We start from the raw sequence: 15,265 nt of genomic DNA on the forward strand, positions 1-15,265 counted from the left end.
CGTCGACCAAACTTCTTCACTCTGCTCTTAGAGTGATTCGCACCATCGGCTACCTCCTCTTTATGCTCCACATCAACGCTTGTTTGTACTACGTGGCTTCAGACTACCAGGGCATCGGTAAAACCAAGTGGGTCTACTCCGGCCTGGGAAGTGCGTAAGTATCTTCTCATTCTGACAAGAGATAAAAGGTCGGGATAGTTGAAGCTAAACAAAGCGCTAGCAATTTTTGTCATCAGTGTTGGCGCTAGGAATCTTCAATATGGGGTCCCAAGGACCCTGCCAAGACATGAAAATGGGGTCCTACTGTACATTTTTGGGGTCTCACTTTTTTGTAAGCATTTTGATAACAATTTATACATGTATGCATTATCCTGTAATATCTCACATTCTATATTGTGTTTTAAAAAAAAAGGTTGTCATAAACATTACTTAAGTAACAATCTACAATGTAAATAGTCATGAAAATAAAGAAAACGCATTGAATGAGAAGGTGTGTCCAAACATTTGCTCTGCACTGTAACTCTAACAAAAGACAGTCCACTGTAGAGAACATACCACTATTGTGCACTATTGGTTTCAGCCTCAACACATTAGTGTCCTCACTGCTTCTGAAACAGTTGAGTGTAGAGCCAGCGTTTCAGACGCCATTGGCAGCAATTCATCAAGGAAATCATATCACCCTTTTAGCCCTTGTGTAATGTTCATATTGATGTTACTCAACCAGCGTTTGTAATCAAACACTTTTATGTTAAAATACCAGAGGTGGGTAGAGTAGCCAGAAATTGTACTCAAGTAAGAGTACCGTTACTTTAGAGATTTATTACTCAAGTAAAAGTAAGGAGTAGTCACCCAAATATTTACTTTAGTAAAAGTAAAAAGTATGTTTTGAAAAAACTACTCAAGTACTGAGTAACTGATGAGTAACCTGTTTAATGATGACGGCAACAAGTAATGCACAAAAACTTAAAAGTAGCTATGAACAAATTCAGAGCCAGGAATATCTCTTAAGCAACTAAAACAATAAAATGTATTAAATCCAATCCACTTTATTTATATAGCACATTTAAACAACAATACTGAGATTGAGGAAGTCTATGGCTTTGCACTTTGTTTATGTTATATATACATATATACCTTTTTCTTACTATTTTAGTTACTTTGAATTTACAAACCCCTGGCGCTGTTTTGTACGTTTTTTATACTGTTTTGTACAGTTTTTGGACTTACTTTATTATTTTCAACTGTTTGTAATTGTTGAATTTTATAAATAAAGGTTTATAAATAATTAAAAAAAAAAAGTGCAGTTAATCATGTGACCGCCTGGCACTGTTTGATTGGTGAAACGGAGTCAAACGTCACCAGTGACTGCATTTGATTGGTGAAATGGAGTCAAACGTCACCAGTGACTGCATTTGATTGGTGAAACGGAGTCAAACGTCACCAATGACTGCATTTGATTGGTGAAATGGAGTCAAACGTCACCAGTGACTGCATTTGATTGGTGAAATGGAGTCAAACGTCACCAGTGACTGCATTTGATTGGTGAAACGGAGTCAAACGTCACCAATGACTGCATTTGATTGGTGAAACGGAGTCAAACGTCACCAGTGACTGCATTTGATTGGTGAAACGCAGGCATGTGATAGATCCTACTTTGAAGGTCTGTCTGACAAACCAAAACAAACAAAGCATGCATTAACAGATCGATAAAAATCGGTAGCGAGTAGCGAGCTGAATGTAGATAAATGGAGCGAAGTAAAAGTAGTGTTTCTTCTCTATAAATATACTCAAGTAAAAGTATGTTGCATTAAAATTACTCTTAGAAGTACAATTGATCCCAAAAGTTACTCAAGTAGATGTAACGGAGTAAATGTAGCGTGCTACTATTTATCTCTGTAAAATACTGAACAGATGTTTACCATATCCCAATAAACATCTGTTCAGTATTTTAACATAAAAATGTTTGACTGTGAGGCATTAAAAGCCACAAAATAAAAAAATGAAAACGGGTCCCACAGACCCAAACACCACAGTCTGAAAGCCCGTGTGTTCATCCATCAGATAGTATTCTTACTCGCAGGCCCTCTAACGCCCTCATCCTTTCCACAGGTACCTGCGTTGTTACTACTTCGCTGTCCGCAGTCTGATCAACATCGGGGGTCTTAATGAACCCCACACCGTCTTTGAGATAACGTTTCAGATGACTAACTTTTTCACGGGCGTCTTTGTGTTCTCCAGTTTGATCGGACAGGTAACTAGCTCGGTAGAAATGAGAAACGTGGACGTCTTCACCTCATAGTGTGTACTTTAGTCATAGAGGAGAAGTGACACTTGTTGATGAGTCTCACCGTTGTTTATAGTTTTGTTATAGTTCCCTTTGGAATCTTGACTGGCAAAATTAACTATGTGTTAAGAATTTGGCGTTTAAATCGTTTTCATGATTCTTCAGATGAGAGATGTCATTGGTGCGGCCACAGCAGGACAGACTTACTTCCGCTCCTCCATGGACGGCACTGTGTCCTACATGGTGAACAACCGCATCCCCTCCCTGGTCCAGAACAGAGTCCGCACCTGGTACACCTACACCTGGGACGCTCAGGGCATGCTGGGTCAGTGTGACTTTACCACTATGAAGGAATGTTTATTACTATTTGCAGACTGTTCCAAAGGTAACCACTCACATTAATAACATAGTAACACAATTGAGCAGCAGCATCTCAATCATAAGAAGAGGTGCCTATTTTTTAACTAACACAACTACTAAGTAAGTTATACAATCCCTTGTATTATTACATCTTGACTACTGCCCAGCAATCTGGTCTAATGCATCGAAACAAAAACTAAATAAAATCAAGCTTACTCAAAACAGAGCAGCCAGACTAGCTCTCCATTGCTCATTTAGGACCAACATTGAGATCATGCATCATGAATTGTCATGGATGAGAGTTGGTGAAAGACTAGCGCAGGGGTCGTGTACCTTTTTGGCTAAGAGAGCCAAAAAGCCAAATATTTTAAAATATATTTCCGTAAGAGCCATACAATATTTTTTTTAACACTGAACACAACTAAACGCGTGCATTTTTAAGTAAGACCAACATTTCTAGAGTATAATAGGTCTCTTATTCTTTGTAATAACATTGTTATTCTGAAACTAACCGTGGAGGGGGCGTGGCCTGCCGGCCTGCAGTAAACTGGGGTGTGCCAGGACCGGCCTCTGAGTAAGCGACAGGTGCGTAGACGGCCCACCTGGGCCTTGTTATCTAATCACCTGTCGCTCTGTTATAAGCAGCAGCCAGGAGGAGAGACAGGGTTGGGGGCTGGAGCCAGAGCGTGAGCGAAAACGAAAGAGAAAAAGACAATTGCTGGAAAGCAATTGAGAGACTTATTGAAAAATAAAACAATATTGTAACCCTGAAACAGGCTCTCATGTCGGTGCTTGGTGGTCTGAAGAACCCCCAGGAGGGCAAGCCCCACACTAACCAATAATAAATACATAACTTCTTACCATTAACGCAACTTCTTGAACAGGTGCGGTAGAAAACGGATGGATGGATTAAAAATGCAGGAGAATGTTTTATATTTTGAACATTATTTTTAACACTGTGATTACAAGTGGAATTATTCATTACTTATCGTGTTAAGCAATGCCAGCTCAGATTTATCCGAGAGCCAGATGCAGTCATCAAAAGAGCCACATCTGGCTCCCGAGCCATAGGCTCCCTACCCCTGGACTAGCGTTTAGTTTGATTCTATTTTTTTTTTTAAATCTATACATACCATAAACCTTCATATATGTATTCTTAGCGGTTGGTTGCTAGTGAAAGTCACAACTATGGTACCAGGCTAGCCCTAAGAGGTGCTCTCACCCGTCTTAAACCCAAAACTGATGTTTTGAAAAAGACTTATGTATAGCGCAATCACTTACTGGGATTGACTTCCACAATATCTGGTATAAATCACCAGCATAGTGGGTTTTATGAATAGACTGAGAGGAGACGTATTGCGGAAAAGAGATCAGTGGTTCTCAACCTTTTTTCAGAGATGTACCCCCTGTGAACATTTTTTTAATTCAAGTACCCCCTAATCAGAGCAAAATATTCTTAGTTGAAAAAAATAAAGAAGTAAAATACAATACTAGAATGTATTTAGATATTGGGTTTCACTATGTAAAGCGCCTTGAGTCACTAGAGAAAAAAGCGCTATATAAATGTAATTCACTTCACTTCACTATGTCATCAGTTTCTGATTTATTAAATTGTATAACATAGTGGTCTTTCTTGAACTATTTTAGAAAAAAAGACATAAAAATAACTAAAAACTCGTTGAAAAATAAACAAGTGATTCAATTCTAAATAAATATTTCTACACATAGAAGTAATCATCAACTTAAAGTGCCCTCTTTGGGGATTGTAATAGAGATCCATCTGGATTCATGAACATTTCTTCACAAAAAAATAAAACTTTAACACCAATATTTATGGAACATGTCCAGAAAAAAATCTGTCAACACTGAATATTGCATTGTTGCATTTCTTTTCACAGTTTATGAACTTAAATTCATATTTTGTTGAAGTATTATTCAATAAATATATTTATAAAGGATTTTTGAATTGTTGCCATTTTTAGAATATTTTTAAAAAATCTCACGTACCCCTTGGCACACCTTCAAGTACCCCCATTTGAGAACCACTGGTCTAGATTGTACCTAATGCTAATGTCATGACTGTTTTTATTGACTATTGACTATTTTATTGATTATGGGACAAGCAGTAAAAAATGGATGGATAATACTTTTTCGTCACTTATTGTTTGTCTTTGGGACACCTACGTGTATATTTTAGGCCATCGGGTCTTTGTTTTATTTTTGCAAAAATATATATATATATTTTTATTTTGCCCTCTTTATCTTTGGTATGAACATTATTATGTAAACTCGAAGTTATTTTATTTTTTTTTTGTTCTTTGTAGTTGCTATTTTTGTATTACAACATTTTATTAGTTGATCATGTTGCACTGCATTGTATTCTTTTTTGTGATTGTGTTATGTTTTTGCCTGGACCCCGGGAAGAATAGTCTCCATTGCGGTGTAGACTAATGGGGATCCTTAATAAACCAAACTACACTATGTACACTATATTGCCATAAGTATTTGGCCACCTGCCTTTATTCACATATGAACTTGAAGTGCCATCCCATGGAATTGTCCAAAATGTTTTGGTATCCTGGAGCATTCAAAGTTCCTTTCACTGGGACTAAGGGGCGAAGCCCAACTCCTGAAAAACCAACACACCATAATTCCTCCTCCACCAAATTTCACACTTGGCACAATGTAATCCGAAATGGAGCGTTCTCCTGGCAACCACCAAACCCAGACTGGTCCATCAGATTGCCAGATGGAAAAGCGTGTTTCACAGTCCAGAGAAGTTTTTTCCACTGCTCTAGAGTCCAGTGGCAACATGCTTTAAACCACTGCATCCCACGCTTTGCATTGGACTTGGTGATGTATGGCTTGGATATAGCTGCTCGGCCATAGAAACCCATTCCATGAAGCTCTCTGCGTACTGTATGTGGGCTAATTGGAAGGTCATGTGAAGTTTGGAGCTCTGTAGCAACTGACTGTGCAGAAACTCTTTGTATTATCCGTTTTATCATCCGTTTACCCCTCTGTGTCAGTTTATGTGGCCTGCCACTTGGTGGCTAAATTGCTGTTGTTCCCAAACTTCACTTTTCTTATAATAAAGTTGACTTTGGAATATTTTGGAGCGAGGAAATTTCACGACTGGATTTGTTGCAGAGGTGGCATCCTCTGATAGTTCCACGCTGGAAATCACTGAGAGTGACCCATTCTTTCACAAATGTTTGTAGAAACAGTCTCCATGCCTAAGTGCTTGATTTTATACACCGGGCCAAGTGATTAGGGACACCTGATTGTCATCATTTGGATGGGTGGCCAAATACTTTTGGCAATATAGTGTATCATATACATCGGAAATATTACCATATGACAATTTCATATCACAAATATCATTATCATCACAATATTGTTCATAAAGTACTCATATACTCACTGAAATTTGTTAACTAAGTTTTATTTTTAAATTGTTAATGTGTCTTATGTAGCCATTTTTAACAATGACTAGGGAAGGTTGTTTGCATTGGGTCATATAAATAAGTGCTGCGGATTCAGCGGATAACAAAAGGTCATTGACCAGGAAAAACTCATGTTGTCCACCACATGACAAACTAGCGGTATCAAAAATCTTAAAATGAAACAAGCTCCATGTGGGCAAGTTTTCTTTTTACAGGCATGTGATTTTTCTGTCTATAGTCTGAAATCCATCTTTTTTTTATCTCTAAAGATGTAAAAAATTATTTTCCGTTTTTTATCGTTTGTTCCGACCTGCATTGTGTGTTAAAATCTTGATCCATCTCCTTGCCATACCTGCCAAAAACGTAGGTTTTCCCGTATTGAGTACAGTTTTTGATAATCCAGTGGTAAAAACTACATTTTTCGATTAAAAATTATTCACTTAAAAATTGAAGCTACGGGCAGGGGACAACATATACGGGACACATCAATGACGATTGGTTGGTTTACTTATAGGAACATCCAGGATTGGTTGGTTGGTTTACTATGATAAGTCACGATTGGTTAAGATTAGGGCAAAACATTACGGACAGGCCTATCAGAGGTTAGGTTTAGCACTAACTCAGCGCCTTGTCTGTCGAAACTGGAGCAGACAAGTGAAAGAGATGACAGTTTTCTCACATTCGGCGGTCATTATCAGGCTGCAACATCATTCGAAAAATATATTTGACATAATAATGGTCCATAAACTTTCTCCAGATGAGTCGGAGCTGCTCGATAAGATGCCTTTGGTGATGAGAACCGCCATCGCTATAGACATCAACTTGAGCACTTTTCAAAAGATTGATCTTTTCAAGGTAGATTGACTCTTGAATCATTTATAAACACAAAATCGGGCGTATTTGGGAATGTTGAAATGAGCTATTTGGATGTTCTCTACAGGGTTGTGACCAGCAGATGTTGGTAGATATGCTACTCAGACTCAAGTCTATCGTCTATCTGCCAGGAGACTTTGTTGTAAAGAAGGTATGACAGCAAATACTTGACTCCACAGTCGTTTTTGTGGTCCACAACTCTGCTTTCCCCGCAGGGTGACATCGGCAAGGAGATGTACGTCATTAAGAGTGGAGCGGTGCAGGTGGTGGGAGGACCTGACAACAGCATTGTGTTTGTCACGCTGAAGGCCGGGTGTGTGTTTGGAGAAATCAGGTCCGATTCGTTCTATGCTTTACAGGTTGTTGGCACACAATGATGGGACATTTTCAGATCTGATATCCTCACAGCCTGCTGCAGTCATCCAAAGACGGGGGAAACAGGCGGACAGCAAATGTCAAAGCCTTCGGATTCGCTAACCTTTTTGTCCTGGAGAAGAAAGACTTGTTTGATATTCTCGTCCACTACCCGGAGTCTCAGAAAGTGCTGGCCCGAAAGGGAAGGTGAGTAAGAGTAGATGTTTAATGACGGATGGAGTTGCTTTTTAACAATACTGTTCAGAACTTAGGGACGGCGTGGCGCAGTGGGAGAGTGGCCGTGCGCAACCCGAGAGTCCCTGGTTCAATTCCCACCTAGTACCAACCTCGTCACGTCCGTTGTGTCCTGAGCAAGACACTTCACCCTTGCTCCTGATGGGTGCTGGTTGGCGCCTTGCATGGCAGCTCCCTCCAGTGTGTGAATGGGTAAATGTGGAAGTAGTGTCAAAGCGCTTTGAGTACCTTGAAGGTAGAAAAGCGCTATACAAGTACAACCCATTTACCATTTATAACTTCATATACTTTCATTTCTATACCGCCGATTGCTTCTCAAGATTATTTTTGCTGCATAAACACTCCGCTGAGGTGCGATTCGGTTGGAGCAGGGGTGTCCAAACCTTTTGACTTTGTGGGCCACATTAGGCTAAAACAAATGTGGTTGAAATGATAGCTTCAAACGAGGCAAAACATTTCTTTGATTTGGCCATCGGTGCCAAAATCTTGTCGAGCCTCGGCCATTGAAATCTCTGCGGCGTTCTTAATTGGCTGGATGATTCTGTTAAAGACTGCTGTCGGTCTTGAACCCAAAGACGCAGAGATGGCAGGCATAGTGCAGGAAAACATGACTTCAATGTCAAAAAACAAATAGTGCAACTGGTAAGTGCAGGGAAAACTGGAAACAGGATAACAGGTTACAGGAAACAGGCATCGAGCCCTGACTGGAGGGCGAGGCAGGCATAAATAGGAGCCTGGTTGGCAAATGCAACCAGGTGTGCCAGGCTGCCAATAAGGGACAGGGTAGCGCTCATGAGACATGGAACCAAAATAAGAGCGCTGACAGGAAATAAAAACACAAACATAATCAAACTGTCAGTAACAAGCCTGAAACGTAATATGCAACTCATTGTATTTGATACATGTTTATATTGACAATTGTGGTGTTTTAGACTGCAATATTGTTTAAATAAGGACACCTATTATGTATGGCTCTATTGTGTGCTTAGCTGTTGTGTAGCTGCTTACACCTATGTCACATGTTTACCTTTTATAAATGACTTGACAAAAATACAAGTAATCGTACTGGAGGACATTTAGATGTTAACTGGCTGGCCAGCTTTGCATAAGGACTGAGGGTATTGGCGCTTATAGCGGAGATTTTACATGCAAGCTGATACCGTTACCTGTTTTTTTTACTGATATCAGACCAATATCAGATAACATACCAATATTAGATTGGGCCCCCCCTCAGTGAATGTGATTACTCATTCAGTTAAGTCAAGATTCAGAGGCTACAATTACAGTTGTGATCAAAATTATTCAACCCCCACTCAATTTTGGTGTTTTAGCAAGTTGGACATTTATTCCGTATTTTGTTTATAGTCATATCAAATAAAGATGTGTTAAATAGACAAATGCAACTTAAATTGTAACACTGTATTTTACAAAATACAAAAAAATGAATTTTTTCCTAATATCTCATTGACAAAATTATTCAACCCCCTAGTTCCATGCATCTTTAGTACTTAGTAGAACAGCCTTTGGCAGTAATGACATCCTTCAAAGGTGATACATAACTTCTTGCAAGCATCTATAGGTATTTTAGCCCATTCCTCTTGGGCAAAGGCCTCCAGTTCATTAATATTCTTGGGTTTGCGTGCTGCAACTGCCTTCTTCAAGTCCCACCACAGCATTTCTATAAGATTTAGGTCTGGCGACTGTGAAGGCCACTCCAGAGTCTTCCAGCCCTTCTTCTGCAACCACTCTGATGTTGATTTGGAGGTATGCTTGGGATCGTTGTCCTGTTGGAAGGTCCAACGTCTCCCAAGCCTCAGCTTCGTCACTGACTTCATGACATTTGCAGCTAATATATCCTGCTAGGAAATAGAATTCATAATGCCTTGAACGCGCTGGAGATTCCCAGTACCTGAGACAGAGAAACAGCCCCAGAGCATGATTGACCCCCCCACCATGCTTAACAGTAGGCAAGGTGTTCTTCTCTTTGTAAGCTTCATTTTTTCTCCTCCAGACATAACGTTGATTCATAGGCCCAAAGAGTTCCACTTTTGTCTCATCACTCCATAGAAGAAATTCCCAAAACCTTTGGGGTTTGTCCAGGTGATTTTTGGCATACTGGAGTCTATTTTCTTGTGCCTGGTAGTCAGAAGTGGGGTGCGCCTGGGAGTTCTGGCATGGAGGCCTTCATCTCGTAGTGCGCGCCTCATTGTCTGGGACGAAACCTGCGTTCCCCCCTCTGCAATGTCCTGTTGTAGTTCCTCAGCTGTTACCCGGGAGTTTTTCACCACTGTACGCACACAGCATCCTCTTTGTACCACGCCCAGGTAGTGTTTCCACTGTGCCTTTAGCTTTAAACTTGCGAATTATGCTCCCAACTGTGTCTCTTGGAATGTGTAATGTATTTGCTATTTTCTTATATCCATATATTTTCTTATAAAGAGAAATGACCTCCTCTCTTGACTTCTTTGACCACTCCCTGGACTTCACCATGTTGCAAACACACCATTGACCATCTGCAAGAAGCTGAGCGTTAGTCTTTTTCAGTCAGTTTAATTGTTGCTCGTTATGGTTCTAATCACATCTACAGGTGTTTTCAACACTTGATTGAAAAGACCTTATTGAAATTATGTTCTTAAGAGTTATGATCTTCAAGGGGTTGAATAATTTTGTCAATGAGATATTAAGAGAAATGACACTGTTTGGTATGTTGCAAAATATAATGTTGTAATTCAAGTTGCATTTGTCTATTTAATGCATCTTTATTTGATATGACCATAAACAAAATACGGAATAAATGTCCAACTTGCTAAAACACCAAAATTGTGTGGGGTTGAATCATTTTGATCACAACTGCAAAGGGGTGTAAAGTTTCCTGTACGGGAAGTTAAGCTCGGGAACTTTGGAAATGTTGACCATTTTTTTGTATATTCAAAGTTGGACACAATCCATGTTATTCTGTGGAATAAGATGAGAAGCTTGTAAAACAATAATGCAATGCCACACACTGATATAAATAGTCAGCTAAACAACTGGAGTAGTCTTTAAAAATATTTTACTGACAGACAAATGAATAGAAATAGGCCGGATGAATAAATGAACACTCAATCTGCACAAACTATAACCTACATTCTTGTATGACAACAGACTGGCTAGCAGAACAGAAGGCAAGGGAAACTACATGTTTTTATTTAGTATTTGCTAGCTAAACTTTACAGATTACAAAAAAGGTAAATTCGGATCGTGTACGTTGTTAACATAAATGAATGGGATTTAACATAGAGAAAATAAGCATCACGGCTAACGGAGAAATATTTTCAGGTTCATTATGAGACTGTGGTGGTGTATAAACCTAACTAGCTAGAGATATTAGACCGAAAATCATTTAACAAGTACAAGAACAGCTAGCTCGCTTGAGTGGAAGTCTGCTGGAGAAGTCTACAGTCATACAGTAACAAGCAATTACACTTCAATTAAACTTTAATACCATAGATCAAATATATTTACCCCAGTAATATCATCAAAACTTACCTGACTGGATTAAGTCCTTGGGCTCAAATACTAGTGTGGCCTCAATAGCCCTGCTGTAGTGTGTAGCATGCTGGGAATGATCTGGGCATGTGGTGGAAGAATGCATTGCACGTGTGATGGAGGAATGCACAGAGAAGGGTGGAAATTCAACTGAAGTTGCATTAAATCAGGTTGTTTTAGCTCAGGAGTATGGTACCTATGGCTCTAGAGCCAGATGTGGCTCTTGATGACTGCATCTGGCTCTCAGATAGATCTTAGCTGACATTACTTAAAACGATAATTATGAATAATTTCGCTGGTAATCACAGTGCTAAAAATAACGTGCAAAATATAAAACATTGTCTTTTTTTTAAATCCATCCATCCGTTTTCTACCGCACCTGTTCAAGAAGTCGCATTAATGGTAAGAAGTATTTTATGTCACGATGGGGGGGTCGCAGCTTACTGCGGGGTCGTTCCCCCAGGAAGGCAGACGGACTACTCGGGACATGGCATTTAGGTAAAAACATGATTTAATTTAAACTAAAAAAAGATACAAACAAAAATCGGAGGCACAACTTGGGCTAAGGAACAAAGCTAACGCATAAACAGACTATGAACATAAATCAAACAAAACTTACTTGGCATGGCATGAAGCACGAAACTATGGCAAGGCATGAAACAAGTCAGCACAGAGCAAGAAAAGATCACATTGACGCCAGGGCGACTGACTGGCAAAGACAAGCTTAAATACTGCCTCTGATTAGTGCTCGGGAAGCAGGTGAGCAGGCATTTTGTCCACCAGAGACAGGTGGACAAAATGAGTAACCAAGGAAACCAGACAAGGGAGTGGAAAAAAACAGGAACTTAAAGAGTCCAAAAGACAAACAGCACATGGCCAAACAAAAACATGATCAACAGACATGACATTTTATTTATTATTGGTTAGCTTCAGATTAACAATGTTATTAAAAAGAATTAAAGACTTACTATACTCTAAAAATGTTGGTCTTACTCAAAAATGCACACATTTAGTTGTATTCAGTGTTAAAAAATATTATACGGCTCTCACGGAAATACATTTTGAAATATTTGGCTTTCATGGCTCTCTCAGCCAAAAAGGTTCCCGACCCCTGTTTTAGCTAATAATCATGCTGCAAGATCTAGCATGTTGCATTCAATGTTTATTCCCATTAATTTCCTTTAATTCCCATATATTCCCATGGATAGTTTCCAACTCTGAATATTCTGAAATTTTGCAACTTTAGCTAAAATACACATCATTAACTGTATGTGTGCAGGAAGTTAATGAAGGCAAAGGGTCCGGCAGCTGCTAAAGCGGAAGAAGAAAAGAAGAAAGGACTCGCCCTTTTTGGACCCAAACCACCCACACCTAAACTACTGCGAGCCTTTGGTGGAGGGTTTAACAGAAAAACATTGGACAAACTAAAAGTAAGATCCTCCTCTCTCTTCATTAATGAAAAGTTCTACAACTTCTGATCATGTTTTCTTTTCCTTCGCAGTCTTGTGCAGGCGGCCAGTGACGTCGCCTGTCTATTTATTTGACAACTCCGTTTTGGGAGGGACTGTGACTCTCATTTTCAGCCTTTTATATTCATACACCATTTATATTTTTTCCGTCCGTCACATTCGTAGTAGTTCATAATTGTAATCACACAATAAATATTGAGTGTTGTATCCAAATAAGTGTAGCAGTCTGTCAGTGCTCATTGGTCATAGAAACCTGAGACGGATGTAACTAATTTATACGTTAAATGATTGCATTATTTACTGTGAGGTCCACAAGTATTTGCACAATTCTGCAAGTTCTCCCACTTAGAAATTAGGGAGAGGCCTGAAATGTTCATCATAGACGTGTTTCCACTGTTAGAGACATAATCTAAAAAGAAAAATTGTATGATTTTATTTTATTTTTTTAATGATTTATTTGTATGTTACTGGGGTTCTTAAGTATTTGCACATATGAGAATCAGCAAGTATTAGAGCTGTCAGTCTACCTTAAAAAAAAGTCCACCTTTACCCCACAACTAATCACCCACCCACCCACCACCCCTTTGAGCTCATTAAAGTCACCTGTGCAGCCCACAGTCAGTCAAAGTCCAACTGCTACCCTGGGCAAGACCAAAGAGCTGTCAAAAGAGACCAGAGACAACATTGTAGGGCTCCACAAAGCTGGAAAAGGCTTCGGGACAACTGGGAAGTAGCTTGGTGAGAATAGATCAACCATACTTACCAACCTTGAGACCTCTGATTTCGAGAGGTGGGGAGCGTGGTCGCGGGTGGGGCGGAGGCTTGGTTTGGGGCGTGTTTTGGGCCGGGGCGGGGCTAAGAGGGGAGGACTATATTTACAGCCAATTCACCAACTCGAGTATTTCATATATATTTCCAGATTTTTCCTATTCAGATTCTGTCTCTAACAGTGGAAATACATTTATGAATACTGTCATGGTCAGTAAAAACCTAATTTTTGTATTTGCAAACCTTACAAAAACAACTGATTCTAGTAAAGCTCACATAGATTCAATAATACAGACATTTTTAGACATTTTGCATGTGTGGTTTAGGAATTTTAATGGAATACATTTTTATCGCTTTTTTTCCGCATTATCTCAGGATTCTAAGAACATTACTGCCCTATTGAGTATAAAAAACCTACTTTTTGTGTATGCAAGATTTTTTAAAAAAGCATATGTTTCGAGTAAAACTCCCTAGGATGCATTATTTCAGGCATTATTAGCCATTTTTCATGTGTAGTTTTTTTTGCATTATTTCAGGATTCTAAGAATATTACTGTCATATTGAGTAAAAAACTACTTTTGTTTTTGCAAACCTTACAAAAACAACTAATTCTAGTAAAGCTCACATGGATTCAATAATACAGACATTTTTAGACATTTTGCATGAGTGGTTTAGGAATTTTAATGGAATACATTTTTATTGCTTTTTTGAATTATCTTAGGATTCTAACAACATTACTGCCAAATTGAGTAAAAAAAACAACTACTTTTTGTGTATGCAAGATTAAAAAAAAAAAGCATATGTATCGATAAACTCCCTAGGATGCATTATTTCAGGAATTATTAGCCATTTTTAATGTTTAGTTTAGTGTGTAGCTTTTTTTGCATTATCTCAGGATTCTAAGAATATTACGGTCGTATTGAGTAAAAAACTACTTTTGTTTTTGCAAACCTTACAAAAACAACTGATTCTAGTAAAGCTTACATAGATTCAATAATACAGACATTTTTAGACATTTTGCATGTGTGGTTTAGGAATTTTAATGGAATACATTTTTATCGCTTTTTTCGCATTATCTCAGGATTCTAAGAACATTCCTGCCATATTGAGTAAAAAAAAAACAACTTTTTGTGTATGCAAGATTTTTAAAAATCATGTTTCGAGTAAAACTCCCAAGGATGTATTATTTCAGGCATTATTAGCCATTTTTCATGTGTAGTTTTTTTTTGCATTATCTCAGGATTCTAAGAATATTACTGTTGTATTGAGTAAAAAAACTACTTTTGTTTTTGCAAACCTTACAAAAACAACTGATTCTAGTAAAGCTCACATAGATTCAATAATACAGACATTTTTAGACATTTTGCATGTGTGGTTTAGGAATTTTAATGGAATACATTTTTATCGCTTTATTTTGCTGTGTTACAGGATTCTAACAACATTACTGCCATATTGAGTAAAACACTACTTTTTGTGTATGCAAGATTTTAAAAAAGCATATGTTTCGAGTAAAACTCCCTAGGATGCATTATTAGCCATTTTTCAAGTGAAGTTTTTTTTGCATTATCTCAGGATTCTAAGAATATTACTGTCGTACTGAGTAAAAAACTACTTTTGTTTTTGCAAACCTTACAAAAACAACTGATTCTAGTAAAGCTCACATAGATTCAATAATACAGACATTTTTAGACATTTTGACTGTGTGGTTTAAGAATTTTAATGGAATACATTTTTATCGCTTTTTTTCCGCATTATCTCAGGATTCTAAGAACATTACTGCCATATTGAGTAAAACACAACTTTTTGTGTATGCAAGATTTTTAAAAAAAGCATATGTTTCGAGTAAAACTCCCCAGGATGCATTATTTCAGGCATTATTAGCCATTTTTCATGTGTAGTTTTTTTGCATTATCTCAGGATTCTAAGAA

The 15,265-nt window shown here is 38.3% G+C and overlaps 1 protein-coding gene across 1 annotated transcript in view; it reads left to right on the forward strand.

Moving 5' to 3' along the window:
• LOC133569739 (cyclic nucleotide-gated cation channel beta-3-like) overlaps nt 1-12,787 on the forward strand; it is a 50,106-nt gene extending 37,319 nt beyond the window's left edge. Inside the window, exons 10-18 of the mRNA XM_061922295.1 lie at nt 32-154; nt 2,110-2,251; nt 2,450-2,609; nt 6,848-6,945; nt 7,031-7,114; nt 7,179-7,297; nt 7,372-7,524; nt 12,380-12,530; nt 12,602-12,787. Coding sequence (XP_061778279.1) covers nt 32-154; nt 2,110-2,251; nt 2,450-2,609; nt 6,848-6,945; nt 7,031-7,114; nt 7,179-7,297; nt 7,372-7,524; nt 12,380-12,530; nt 12,602-12,622 — 1,051 coding nt within the window. The 3' untranslated portion in view covers nt 12,623-12,787. The remainder of the gene's footprint in view (nt 1-31; nt 155-2,109; nt 2,252-2,449; nt 2,610-6,847; nt 6,946-7,030; nt 7,115-7,178; nt 7,298-7,371; nt 7,525-12,379; nt 12,531-12,601) is intronic.
• Nucleotides 12,788-15,265: the final 2,478 nt, after the last annotated feature.

The sequence above is a fragment of the Nerophis ophidion genome, linkage group LG15, assembly GCF_033978795.1.
Source record: "Nerophis ophidion isolate RoL-2023_Sa linkage group LG15, RoL_Noph_v1.0, whole genome shotgun sequence".
In the NCBI taxonomy this organism is placed as follows: domain Eukaryota; kingdom Metazoa; phylum Chordata; class Actinopteri; order Syngnathiformes; family Syngnathidae; genus Nerophis; species Nerophis ophidion.